The sequence below is a fragment of the Canis lupus genome, chromosome 15 (assembly GCF_048164855.1).
Source record: "Canis lupus baileyi chromosome 15, mCanLup2.hap1, whole genome shotgun sequence".
NCBI lineage: Eukaryota > Metazoa > Chordata > Mammalia > Carnivora > Canidae > Canis > Canis lupus.
The window spans coordinates 36,403,995-36,418,493 of record NC_132852.1 but is presented as its reverse complement, the minus strand read 5'-3'; the positions used below and the strand labels follow the sequence as shown (position 1 = coordinate 36,418,493).

The 14,499-nt window shown below is 38.8% G+C and overlaps 1 protein-coding gene and 1 long non-coding RNA gene across 8 annotated transcripts in view; one reads left to right on the top strand and one right to left on the bottom strand.

Annotated features, from left to right (window-relative positions):
• IDO2 (indoleamine 2,3-dioxygenase 2) overlaps positions 1–5,090 on the bottom strand; it is a 55,957-nt gene extending 50,867 nt beyond the window's left edge. For 2 of the 7 annotated variants that reach the window (XM_072776572.1, XM_072776577.1), the window contains exon 1: positions 628–792. Coding sequence is in view for 2 of the 7 variants with exons in the window: in XM_072776571.1 (XP_072632672.1) it covers positions 4,805–4,903 (99 nt within the window). In the remaining 5 variants the exon portion in view is untranslated. Of the gene's footprint in view, positions 1–627; positions 817–4,804 lie in introns of those variants that run through there. The other 5 variants (XR_012007705.1, XR_012007706.1, XM_072776571.1 and 2 more) reach the window with 5 other exon arrangements.
• The window catches only part of LOC140604890 (uncharacterized), a 115,145-nt gene that overhangs the window by 40,061 nt on the left and 60,585 nt on the right, over positions 1–14,499 (top strand). The gene's annotated exons all lie outside the window — the stretch shown is intronic.

Sequence of the window (14,499 nt, the reverse complement as noted above, 5' to 3'; positions counted from 1 at the left end):
ATAAATGGTAAGTAATGCTACCAAAACAATCTCAGAAGTAAATGAAATATGACAAACCAAATGCAAGAATATTAAAACTATGTTCAGGTAAGATGATCATGTCAAGGAGTTCCCTCTGTCTATCCAAACCTACCAATTAACCCTTGTTCAAGTTCTGTCTTCTCCAGGAAGCTTTTCCTGTCACTTCTGGTGTGCAACAGGATCACTCTTGTCCTCCCAACCACCCTTAAACTTTCTCTTCTTCAGAACAGCTTTAGTCCCTTCTACTATTGCCTACAGGTCATCCTGTAGACGCTTCGGCATCATAGTGCTCTTCCTTCAGCTAAATATCCGTTCAGCAATAGAATCCTTTTGATAAAGAGCACCCTCCCCCCATTCCAGATGAGAGGCATTATGCTCCTGCCTCCTTTCCATTCCTGCTGGTGCGTTTATCTTCAGGCTGTCACTGCCTATCCAATATCTGTCACCTGACAAACTTTGCCCTTGAAATATGCCCTCCCCATAACCCCCTTCAGAACCTGCTTAACAAGAACTGGTCAGATCACATTTTCCCCCTCTGACACCTACAGCACAGCCCACATTCCAAAGACAATTGGAGTCAGGGACAACACCAGACTTACAACTGACCTCAGCTCAGAATTCCTTGTCTGCTCCCATTCTTTCCCCCTGAGGCTTCCTTCAGGCTGGACTCAGCAAAGCTTTTCTCTGATCAGGAGGTTTCCCCTAATGGTAATTATCTTGCATACTCTGTGATTTCCCTGACCATCCTGTCTGCCCCATTAGAGCAGCACCTCCAGTAGACCAGAATTGCCGGAGCAATACTTCACTTCTCTCACATGCCACCAGCATCCACCACAGTGCCAGCTGGCTCTCAAGGAGTACTTGGAGCAGGAGTGAGTAATGAAGGGGGGCTGTTGGTGGCCTTTTCTGTAGTAGCTATACCTTGCATTTGGTACATTCTGAGAGATGGTGATATTCTAATCTTATAATTTCTTCTTCATTTATAAGTCATTTCTGGATGATGCCTGGGAACTAATTCTTTAGTTTGGAACTGTTTAAAAGAGAAAGAAAGAAGAAGAAAGAAGAAAGAAAGAAAAGAAAGAAAGAAAGAAAGAAAGAAAGAAAGAAAGAAAGAAAGAGAAAGAAAGAAAGAAAGAAAGAAAGAAAGAAAGAAAGAAAGAAAAGAAAGAAAGAAAGAAAGAAAGAAAGAAAGAAAGAAAGAAAGAAAGAAAGAGGAAGGAATTAAGCATCTTTCCTGCCCATGTAGATCAAAGTAAATAGTTTATGAGTTTATGCTCATAAAAGGATCCTTTGTTTTTGTATTTAAATTACTTCCAAGCTCTACTCAAGCCACAACACCTTTATTACTATAGCCAGTCTCTCAAGTGTAGACCCTCACCTCTCACCTGGACCTGCACCGTCCTCGATGCATTCTGTGCCTTTCAAGTACTGAGTCATTTAGGTTAGAGATTCCAAATTAACTGTTGGGTTGGGGCTCTGACATCAGTATTTTTTAAAGCTCCTCGAGTGATTTTGGTGTTCAGTCGAGGAACTGGTGCTCTCACCCACCCTGCACTTTGTGGAGGCCGAGAAAATTAAGGCCATTCCACTTTAAGATCTGCCTTAGCACAGGTACAGCCATCCCAGGCCCCTTGAATAAGGGCTGAAATTTACATTACTTCAGTTACAGGAAAAAAACAGTTTACAGTTTAACGTTCTAGAAAGCCCCATATTAGAATAAGAACAGAGCTCAATGCCCTTGAAAGCCCCATATCAGAATGTAAACAGAACTTGAGAAATTCCTCCACCCCATCTGGAGGTCCCCTAGACCAGCCCTTAAAACTAAGCTGAAACCCACCACGGGTCCAAGTCCCCGCTCTGCTGCTGTGTCGCGTATACTTGGACCCAAGCTCAAGCTTGTAAATAAACCCTCGTGTGTTTGCATCAGTGTGGGCTCCTTGGTGGTTTCTCAGATTCACAATCTTGGGCACAACACACTTAACATTCTACTAGAAAAAAATTCAAATGCCAGTTTCATTATGTCATTTGCCAGATTTGTGAAATCCAAATTCTTGAGCCTAAAATTGGAGATCTCTGTTCCATACTTATCTAATCTACAGCTATAATCTGCCCTGAGCCCCTCCTTTCCTGCCAAGCTGATTTCCTTGTATTCTTTAAGTCTGAAGAAAAATTACTCCCCGCCCCCGCACATCCACCCAAACACACATACACATGCACAGGACACATGATCTGGGAAAGAATTTTTGTGGCATGTTTATGGACAGGAGTCTGCAGGTATACATTTTTCACACTGAAACGCTATCCCCTGGAAATGTTTGAGAGTGGATAGAAACCGTGGGGTACAGTATTTAAAAACAAATAAGCCCCCTCCCCTAAAGTCCTAATATTTGCTTGTTCATTAGCTTGACTGTTTTATTCAGACAAACTTCAAAGTAAATATTCATAGTAAGCATCTAAGCTCGCTGAAAGAGTAACTTTGGGCCAGTTGACATGATGGAACAGCTCTCTGATCATTTGCCTTTAAACTAAAAGGAAAGCAAAACCTATTTGTACCCTTAGCAAAGTCAGTGACAGATATTTCCTAATTCGTGATCAGTTTCAACACCACTGCTGCCTGGTACCTCTGGTGACCAAATCCCTCCTAAGGCATGGAGCAACCTGGGGGCAGATTCTGATGAAAACTTCTTCTTTCATTTTGTGCTAGAAATAGGGAAGTTTAAAATTTTCACAGAAATCAAAGGAAACTAAAAGTGAAACACAGAATTACATTTCCAGAAATCTGACGTATGACTACTATAATAAAGTAGGCCCGGTTTGCCAGGGAATTTTTTACATGAACTTAGGAATGGAAATTTCTTGTCAGGGGGTATCCATTAGCCAAATCACAAGACAGACATGATCTGGCTCAGGACATTATGAGCACTTGATACCTGTTATTGTTTCTCATCTAGTTTTCTTATTTATCAACGAGGAAACAGAGGAAAAGTCGATGATCATGGTGCTATAAAGTTACATACTTTATAATATTATTTTTCCTCTGCTTAGTGTACATATTTAATCTCAATAAGTGTTAGCCTATTGGTCTTTTCTTGCCTGTGAACCAGGGATGATAGGAATATTCCCAAATCAAGTTTTCCACACAGAATGGAGTTTTTAATGAACATTGGACTGAGGGTCAGGAGAACTGTTTCTAGTCTTGCACTAAATTTATTAAAGGGCTTCATTCCACAACAATCCAGTGGGAGTGGCACTAGATCTGCATCCACTCTGTGTGAAAACTGAGGGTCAGTGCTTGTGATTCACACAGGGTTACAAGAGTTAGTAAGTGCAAGTCAGGATGACTGACATGACACATTCTGATTTACCCAGGACTTTCCTGCTTTAACCCTGAAAGACCCATAACTTGGGAACTCTGTAAGTCCTTGCAAATGCAAATTCTTGGTCACCCTACCAGCAGTAAGAGAATACATTCTGTACTCAGGGCTACAACCCTACTCTCCGTAACACCCTGAAATCATTACTTCTAACGTTCAAGTTACTTGCAGATCTGTGGCTTGTTCCCTCAACTAACAGCTTAACAGACAGCTTTTGGGACCAATGAATAGATGATGTTTTCATCTGTATTCCCCAAACAACAATTGAAGGTAAATAAGCATTACAGTGGGTATTCAATAAAAGCTCATTGAATTCTAGACCATTCTTTAATCATATTTAAATGACAAATTAGGCTTATTGTGGGGGGAGCAATTGGATCTATTAAGCTATTGCAGTAACTACAATATTGGACCTCTAGATTCTCAACCAAATAGTTTTGGCCATTATCTATGTGATGTAGTAGAAAAAAAGATGTTGAGAGTCCTGAGTACTAGTTCTACTTTTGACACTCATATGGCTTTGGCAAGTTACTTCTCTGGGCTTCAGCTAGCCTAAATTCAAAAGCAGGAAGTTGGGATCAGATGCTTTTTCTTTCTTTCTTTCTTTCTTTCTTTCTTTCTTTCTTTCTTTCTTTCTTTCTTTCTTTCTTTCTCTTTTTTAAAGATTTATATTTATTTACTCATGAGAGACACAGACAAATATATAGCGAGAGGCAGAGACACAAGCAGAGGGAAAAGTAAGCTCCATGCAGGGAGCCCAACATGGGACTCGATCCTGGGACTTGAGGATCACACCCTGGACTGAAGGGAGCGCTAAACCACTGAGCCACCTGGGCTGCCCTGGATCAGATGGTTTCTAAAGCCTCTTACAGTCTTAACATCTTGGCTTTGGACCACATTCAGAGAGTAAACAGTGTTGGTAAAAGTTAAGTGATGAAACAATTGTATTACAGGTTGTACCTTTAGGAGAGTTAAGAAATAGGTATCGTTAGTTCTCAAGGGTTACTTCCTCTTCTCAGCAATGTCTGTGAATATTTGATTCTTCCCACCAAGGCCCAAAGTACTGATGGCCTCCTATGAGCTTTTTGCTCTACTACTAGTAAGCCCCGATAAACTGATTTACTCCCTTAATTGATCTCTAAGTTCTGTCTTTTCCTTGGTAACTACAGATTTGCTCATATGTTTACTGGACTAATTGACAATCTATTAAAAACATTCTGTGTTAAAACATTCTGTTTGAGTGCTATGGCTGTCACTTTCCTTTTGTTCATAATTACACTTTGAGTTATTTGTAGCATCTTTCCCAGGTATTTATATTACCTGTCCCCTGACAACCACATAAATTAAGCAAAGGAACCAACAATAGGTTGAGAAACCTATTGTGTCCTGATCCAAGGCTCTATACTTACCAGAGGATTTGGAAGAAGAAAGCCATAATCTTCAGAAATGTGAAATCTTCTTAGAGATAGTAATGGTGTTGTCTTCAAATTCTGACTTGGAGGCTCCATAATTTTGTTTGAAGTATCTACACTAAAGTCTGAGTTCCTGAGTGTCCACTACTTCAATATTTTATCAAAGACCCAGGGTAAGGGAGCTTCAGAATAGTATTTTCCCACTGGAGTTAATTCTGTAGTTTCTCAGCAACAGAGGAGAACCTTGATCTGAGGTTGAATTCCAGACTGCCACAAACTTTATCTGACACAAGGCTGAGTAAACACTTACAGACTGCTAATTACAAAACAGGGAAACACGGGCAGCCCGGGTAGCTCAGCGGTTTAGCGCTGCCTTCCACCCAGGGTGTGATCCTGGAGACCCAGGATCGAGTCTCCCATCGGGCTCCCTGCGTGGAGCCTACTTCTCCCTCTGCCTATGTCTCTGCCTCTCTCTCTGTGTTTCTCATGAATGAATAAATAAAAAATCTTAAAAAAAAAACACAGGGAAACAAAATCACAATAGAAAAAACAACGAACAAAAACCTCCCTTTTTTTTCACACACATGTACTTTGAGAAGATTGTCTTTAAATCCAGAGACAAAAATAAACAAACAAACAAACAAACAAACAAACAAATAAATCCAGAGACAAATTTGTTCTCTTTTGGAAAAGGGGAAATGAACTAGAACTATGGTCATGGCTTATCCCAAATACCCTGACAATAACCTGGTCCACAATGACTTTCGACACATTAGGTCTTTATCCCTACTATTAACACTGGAAGTTAGTTATATTTAGACAGATATTTAAGTGGTTGGTGGTGACTGGAGAAGAGAGGAAGACTCTAAATGCATGTCAGAATCTCAAGGGTTCTGAACAATGACATACTCTAACACACTGAACAACATACTGTACAATACAATTGCTTTGATTTCTTTAAGAAATAATATTTAATATTTTTTTTGAAATCTTTAATCACAATAAGGAGGAGATATATATTCTTAAGTTTAACAAATGAGGTAGTCGATATTAACAAACTTAAGAGCCGGAGCACATTATTTGATTTAACCCTCTACCTATATCCACCATCTTTTGAGAACCTACCACTAAGATAGGTGATTTTACCTATGAAGTAGCTACTAATTTTACCAGTTTTACAGACTAGTAAACTGAGGCACACACACGTAAATAACCCTGTCTATGGTCACTACACTAATTATTGGCAGGTGAGGACTGGAGCTGAAATAACTTGACTTCCAAGCCATTGCTGTGTTTACGAGATCAAGCTGCCAGACTATCTGTCAAAAATGCTCTCACAGTTTGAATTCACTTAACTAAGAGCCCACTTATGAGTTCCAAGTCATAGATCTGCACTATGGAAATTCTGAAGACTCTGCCTTTTGCCAAATGGACCCTGAACATAGGAAAGAAAGTTGTAAACAAATTATTTGATATATATTTTTAAAGGTTTTATTTATTTGAGAGAGAGTGAGAGCATGTGCATGAGTTGGGGGAGGAGCAGAGGGAAAGGGAGAGGAATAAGCCTACTCCCTACCAAGTAGGGAGCCCTACCTGGGGCTTGACCCCAAGACCTGGAGATTATGAACTGAGCTGAAGTTAGACACTTAACCATCCACTCCCGTAAAACAAATTTATTTGGAAGCTAATTTATCTAAACACATAGTTTCCTTCCTCTCTTTCTCTAGGATAAATAGAAAGCTAAAGCTTGCCTAGGTGGTTCAGGGTTGAGAATGAGACTCTTGGTTTCAGTTCAAGTCATGAACTCAGGATGGTGGGATCTAGTCCCAAGTTGGCTCCAGTTTGGAGTCTGCTTGAGATTCTTTCCCCCTCCCTCTCATCCCCTCTCTGCTCTCCTTTGTACTCTTTCTTTCTCTATCAAATAAATAAATAAATCTTTTTTTTTAAAGATTTTATTTATTTATTCTTGAGAGGCAGAGAGAGAGGCAGAAACACAGGCAGAGGGAGAAGCAGGCTCCATGCAGGGAGCCTGATGTGGGACTCGATCCCGGGTCTCGAGGATCACACCCTGGGCCAAAGGCAGGCGCTAAATTGCTGGGCCACCTGGGAGTCACTAAATAAATAAATCATAAAAAAAAATGCTAACAGCAGGAAATTCTCTAATCATTTATTGAACAGTTCCCATGGAAGGTTCAACTTTAAAAGTTGTATGTCAAAAGTAGCCTAATTTATGGTTCACCAAACACCTGAGAGCCATTTTCAATTATCTACTTTCCCTCAACCGAATACCCAGCCAGTCTTGAAATCTTATTCTAAGTGTTATAAATGCAACTTCTCAAACTTTATATGTTAATAATCATCTTGTTCTCTCTGTCAATTTCAGATGAAAAGAAGGCCCAGTTATTTTTGTTGATGCTCGGTATGTTATTTTGCATCCATTCCCTCTACCCCCTCTCCAGAATTAATTGTAACCTCATAAAAGCACAGAATCATAAAATATCAGAATTGAAAGGAATATTATAGAATAGATTATCTAGTTCAGCACTTTCACTAAGTATATGAAAAGCCTGAAATTATGGGAATGAAATGACTTACAAATGTCATCCTGGGAGTGCACATAAGAATTGAACAAAGAGTTCTGACTTGCCCCTCACAGTCCAGAATTTCTATTTACCCAGCCAGGCCTACCTGAGTGCGAATTTCTATCACTTATCTGCTGTGAGACTTTTTAACAGGTAGCTTAAAGTTCTGAGCTTCTGTTTCCACATCTGCAGGTAATAGCAATATTTATCCCAGAGACATTTCAGGATAAATCTAGGAGAAACCACTAAGTGAAGCACTTATCAGAAAACAGTAGATGCTATTTTTTATCATGATCCTTTTGCCTCCTTCTGGACATCCTTTTTTAATGTGTTTCTCTGGTTTTCTTTCCTATCATTCTGATTATATCTTTTTCTATTTCAATCATTGACTCCTTTTTAAAAAATTTTGGCCCCGAACATACACATATTTGTAGTGTTATTACAACTATTCTCTACTTCAATATGCTTATGTATTTTTATCTCATCTTAGCCATCAATTCTATATACCAGGTTCCCAAATCTGCATATTCAGTCTTGAACTTGCTGGCTCCCAAGGTTTAAATCTTATGGTACTTGTGGGTTAGTGAACATCTCAGGTCTTACCATAAAATCTTTCAAGAGCTCCTCACTGTGGGGGCACTTGTGGGTTCCAGCTGGTTAAACATTCAACTTGGTTTCAGCTCAGGTTTTGATCTGAGGGCCAGGGTCATGAGATGGAGAACTGCATAAGGCTCTGCACTTAAGATTCTCTCTCCTTCTCTCTGCCCCTCCCCATTGTGTTCTTTCTCAAATACATAAACAGATAAATAAATCTTATAAAAAAGAGCTCCTCACTATAAATTAAATAAAGTTCAAGTTTTCTTGATCAGGCATTTGATAATGTCCATTGCCTCACTCTTCATCGCTTTTCTAGCTGTGCAAAATTCTGCAATCACCTTGAACTTCTATCATGTCACATTCATGTGCTTCCTGGTTTGACAGTTACTAACATATTTATTTCATTTTTTCTGTTAGATTTTAAGCTTCTTGAAGAATTCATACCCAATTTTGCATCTTCCTTCAGCAGCATGTGTCCAGTGTCTGGTACTCAAGGAGTATTTGTTAAATGAGTGGTCTCTCAGAGTCTCACGGTGGATTCCATACTTTTAGAACCAGGGTCTTGATGCTAGGTAGAAATTCATACTGGCCCCAACCCAGAGACTTACTCTGCCCAAAGGAACATAGTGGCTACACACTCCATGAAGCCCTGCCTGACATCTTATTTACTAAGAGGAAGTAGCTGAAATATAATTGTGCACAGGAACTTCCTCTCCTAACTGAAAGGTTTGGATTTTTGGAGTTCTGGGTTCTATAATTAGCTTTACCACAAATTAAAATAGTATTAGTGTGCAACAAGGGTTCTGTTTGTCTTTGTGTATTACAACTTTTTGGAAATGAAGCAAGGGGTATCCAGAAAAGGAAAACATTCCTGATTGAAATTTTTAAGAGATCATTTATATTTTATTTTATGTTTTTAAAGATTTTGCCTATTTATTTATTTGAATGAGAGAGAGAGATAGAGCAAAAGCAGGGGAAGGATCAGAGGGCAAGGGAGAGACTCCTTGCTGAATATGAGCCTGATGCAGGGCTCAATCCATCTCACAACCCTGAGATCATGACCAGAGTTGGAGGTTTAACCAACTAAGCCACCTAGGTGCCCCAAGATATCATTTACATGTTTAATGGTGGCAATTTCAGATATAGTCTCAGTTTCAAACTGTTAAGGTTTAGAATCTGAATTGTCACAATCAACGCAAAAAGTGCTGGTACACGGGGACTATTCCTGTACAACTCATTAATCCCTTCTTTGTTTGTAAATTCAGTGGGACTTTTCATTCCTTTCTGATGAACCATGCAGGAATCTGGAATTTTGCCAAAGCCTCCGCTGCACCTTCTTTCTTCTTCTCCTTCATCTCCTCCCCCTCCTCCTCCTCAGGTACCTCCTCCTTCTCAGTACCTCCTTCCCCTCCTCCTCCTCAGGTACCTCCTCCTTCTCAGTACCTCCTTCCCCTCCTCCTCCTCAGGTACCTCCTCCTTCTCAGTACCTCCTCCTTCTTCTTCTCCACTCTCTCCCTCTCTTTCTTCCTTCCTTTTTTTTTTAACTTTTTTTTTTAACTTTTTTTTTTTTAACTCTCTTCTCTTCTTGGCATTTGCTATGACATCCATTCCTTCTGGTTTGATTGTACTTAAAAATAATAAGAAAAAATGGTAGTTAATACTCACTGATTTTTCTTCTGTGCCAAGTTTTCTTCCATGGATTATCTCATTTAACCCTCACTCAGCCCTGTGAGTTAGGTGCTATTGTTCCCATAATTATTACTGAAGCTTGTAAAGCTTGTAAAGCTTAAGTAAAAGCCTAAGGTCATACTTTTTGTAAGTGGTGGAGTCAGGACTGGATCACAGACAAAATCTGACCTTAAAGTCACCACTCCTAGGAGAGGTGGAGGGGAAAAAATTAAAAATAAATACAAACGAAAACAAGAATAAAATAAAATAAAATGAAAGTCACCACTCCTAACCATGAGGGACAGGGCTTCCCTGCTTTGGTTATTCTCTCCTGTTAATTCTGGTTACGGTTTACTATCGGTGGTCTCCATAGTTCAGATCCCAACTTTCCTCTCCTGACTTTGTTCCCTCTCCCTGGGTGACTTCATCCATTCAAAGACTTTGCCTATCATCTCTAGACTGATGATTCTCAACATTTTGTTTCTATTTGAATCTCTTCTGCCGTCTAATAGATGACTTCACTTGACTTCTATAGAAGCTTTATATGAAAATCTTAATACATTGAACACTAAGGCAGGGGCAAAGGCTTTAAAACCTCCAACAAGGTCTTGAGCAGAGAGTCCACTAATTAATGAAAGGTCATATCTGTACTTATCGATTTATTCTCTCATAACAAGAACAAAATTGATCTGCCTCATCTATTTCATGTCTTGGTGAATGGAATCCCCCAGAACCAGGAATAAATGTGAAGGACTAGTAGAGAATAAAAAGTTAAGGATTCTTGTTCAAAATTATTCAGAATTACAAGATACTGACAGTAAAACATTAAGTCAAGCATTAAGCCTTTCTGTATGTGAGACCCTATGCGACTGCACAGGTTGAATGTCAATGAACTGGGCCCTGGTACTTCTGGAGCTAGAGGTGACCTGGAAGTCATCTCTCCACTATATACAACAGAACAGCAGTCTTGCTGATCCTGCTGTCTTAATTTTTCTTATGTTTCCCTTTATTACAAAATCTGCTGACATTGTCTTTGATTCCTTGATATTTACCATTGGAGTATTAAACCATAATCCCTAACTGATGTCTCTGTTTCAAATCTAATCCCATAATGCTTTCCCATTTTGAGACTTGAATTGCTTTTACAACCTCCAACCTCATCTCCCTGCCTTTATAATGACCCCCCTGTTTTATCCTACCCATATAATATTTCTTTTCAACTACTACATTTAAATATTTATTTGTGATGGGCAACTTTTCATTTAAATATTATTCAAATATGCAGATATAATAAAATCATTTCTATGCTTAAAATATTTCACTTTGGGATCCCTGGGTGGTTCAGCAGTTTAGTGCCTGCCTTCGGCCCAGGGCCTGATCCTGGAGTCCCGGGATCGAGTTCTATGTCAGGCTCCCTGCATGGAGCCTGCTTCTCCCTCTGCCTGTGTCCTTGCCTCTCTCTCTCTCTCTCTCATGAATAAATAAATAAAATCTTTAAAAATAAAATAAAATATTTCACTTGGTTTTCAAGATAAATTGAAACTACTTCATTGCATGGCCCTTAAAGCTGGCTATAGCTTAGCTTCACTAGCTTATCACCCTTATTTTTTTATGCTTCAGCCATACTGAACTATGTGTACTTCCTCAGACAGATCATGCTTATGCTGCTGTCCTTTGTAAACTCTTCAACTTTCTGAAATTTCTAACCTTTCTTTCACTTGCATATATATTCTTCACCCTTTAAAACTCATGTCATATATTACCTTATCTAAGGAAGTCTATTCTTATGACAACTCTTCTCAGTACCACCTCCCTGCTTTGTCCATCCTCTTTCTGTTGCCTACTAGTCTGGGTTAGGAACTATACGTCTCTGCTCTTACACTCTTTGTTTGTATCTATATACCTTGCATCCCATTGTGTTGAATTAATTCATTTGTCTCTTTCCCCACTAATGAGCATCATGAAGAAAGTTTAATGTCCTTAATCTTTCTATCTCTACTATCTAGCTTAGGGACTAGCATACCATGTTTGCCCATTAAAAGGTTATTGAACAGATAAGTAATTAGGGTATAAATTCTGATGCTTATAGGTGAGCTTTAAACATTAATGAAATAATGCTTGAGTTAATACAGCATTTATATTTTTCTTCTCTTAGCAGCCAATATTTTAAACTCTTGCTAAGTGCTATGATGTAAGAATAAAAAAGCCATGGATCCTAGCTATAGAGAAATGGTAAAATAGCAGTTGAAATAATACACACACAGAGAGAAAGAGAGTGCCATCATCACTATATAAGAGCAAAAGTAGCTTGTTCGAAAAAAAAAAAAGAATTTTAAAAATCTAGGGGAATAAAGTTGAGAGAAACTTCCCTACAAGTTAATCCTTCAGTTTGGGTTTGGGCAATGGACTAAAACAGTGGTTCTCAAATAGAAATGGATATGTGGGAAGTGGTTGTATTAGCATGATTACTGGAGTTCTTTTCAGAGTTCACAAGGCTTTAATCATCCTTGGAAAATTGGAGGGTCTGGTATGTGTTATTTGTCAGAAGACATTCTCTTCCAAAGGCAGGTTATTCTGGTATTGACCTTTCCTCATTCATCCTACCTCCAATATAATTTTTGAAAATCAGCACAAAATAAGAAAAAGAGTTCCTATTCTGATTTTCTAGCCAGATTGTAGATAGGAAATTCCATTGACTTTGTAAACTTGTAAAATACACAAATATATACATATTTATTACAAAAATTATTGTCTTTGTAATCCAAAAGAAATATCAGTACCATTCTAATACTGACACATGTTGACTTATATTGTTTAAAATTTCCATTAGAACCTAGCCTGTCATTTAATTTTTTTTTCATGGATGAATTTTCAGGTTACATATAATTAAATCACAGAGTGGGAGGCACTTTAAGAATGATCTATTGTTCTCTGATTATTTATTTATTTATTTATTTATTTATTTATTTATTTGAGAGGCACAGAGAGAGAGAGAGGCAGAGACGCAGGCAGAGAGAGAAGCAGGTTTCATGCAGGAAGCCCGACGTGGGACTCGATCCTGGGTCTCCAGGATCCCACCCCAGGGTGAAGGCGGCACTAAACCACTGGGCCACCGGGGCTGCCCTATCTCTGATCTTTTAGATGTGAACAAACAGACCAGAGAAGGTAAGTGATTATTTGAGCTCACATAGTAGTTTTCTTTTTAATAGATTTTAATTTTTAGAGCAGTTTTAAACTCATAGCAAAATGGAAAAGAAATTTACAGGGAATTCCCACTATTTAATCTTCGCCCCCACAAGCACAGCTTTCCACACCACAATGGTATGCTTATTAAAATCAATGAACCCTACTCTTCCGCCATCTTGCCCCTCCACGAAGGCAAAAGAAACAAAAGCAAAAATGAACTATTGGGACTTCATCAAGATAAGAAGCTTTTGCACAGCAAAGGATACAGTCAACAAAACTAAAAGACAACCTACAGAATGGAAGAAGATATTTGCAAATGACATATCAGATAAAGGGCTAGTTTCCAAGATCTATAAAGAACTTATTAAACTCAACACCAAAGAAACAAACAATCCAATCATGAAATGGGCAAAAGACATGAACAGAAATCTCACAGAGGAAGACATAGACATGGCCAACACGCACATGAGAAAATGCTCTGCGTCACTTGCCATCAGGGAAATACAAATCAAAACCACAATGAGATCCCACCTCACACCAGTGAGAATGGGGAAAATTAACAAGGCAGGAAACCACAAATGTTGGAGAGGATGCGGAGAAAAGGGAACCCTCTTACACTGTTGGTGGGAATGTGAACTGGTGCAGCCACTCTGGAAAACTGTGTGGAGGTTCCTCAAAGAGTTAAAAATAGACCTGCCCTACGACCCAGCAATTGCACTGTTGGGGATTTACCCCAAAGATACAGATGCAATGAAACGCAGGGACACCTGCACCCCGATGTTTATAGCAGCAATGTCCACAATAGATAGCCAAACTGTGGAAGGAGCCTCGGTGTCCATCGAAAGATGAATGGATAAAGAAGATGTGGTTTATGTATACAATATTACTCAGCTATCACATTACAAGAAGATGTGGTTTATGTATACAATATTACCCAGCTATTAGAAATGACAAATACCCACCATTTGCTTCAACGTGGATGGAACTGGAGGGTATTATGCTGAGTGAAATGAGTCAGTCGGGGAAGGACAAACATTATATGTTCTCATTCATTTGGGGAATATAAATAATAGTGAAAGGGAATATAAGGGAAGGGAGAAGAAATGTGTGGGAAATATCCGAAAGGGTGACAGAACGTAAAGACTGCTAACTCTGGGAAACGAACTAGGGGTGGTGGAAGGGGAGGAGGGCGGGGGGTGGGAGTGAATGGGTGACGGGCACTGGGGGTTATTCTGTATGTTGGTAAATTGAACACCAATAAAAAATAAATTAAAAAAAATAAAAAAATAATAAAAAAATAAAAAAATAAATATTTTGAATTATACCTACAAAAAAATAAAAAATAAAAATAAATAAAAAAAATAAAATCAATGAACCTGCATTGATACATGACTGTCATCCAAAGTCCATAATTTACATTAAGGTTCACTCCTGCTGTTGTTCATTCTACATGTTTTAGCAAATGTATAATGACATTTATCCACTATTGTAGTATCACACAGAAAAATTTCACTGCCCTAAAAACCCTGTGTTTTGCTTACTCCTCTCTCTCTCTTCCCTAACCTCTGAAAACCACTGATTCTTTTACGGTCTCCAAACTTTTGCCTTTTCCAGAATGTCATTATGCTTGGAATCACACAGTATGTAGCCTTTTCAGAT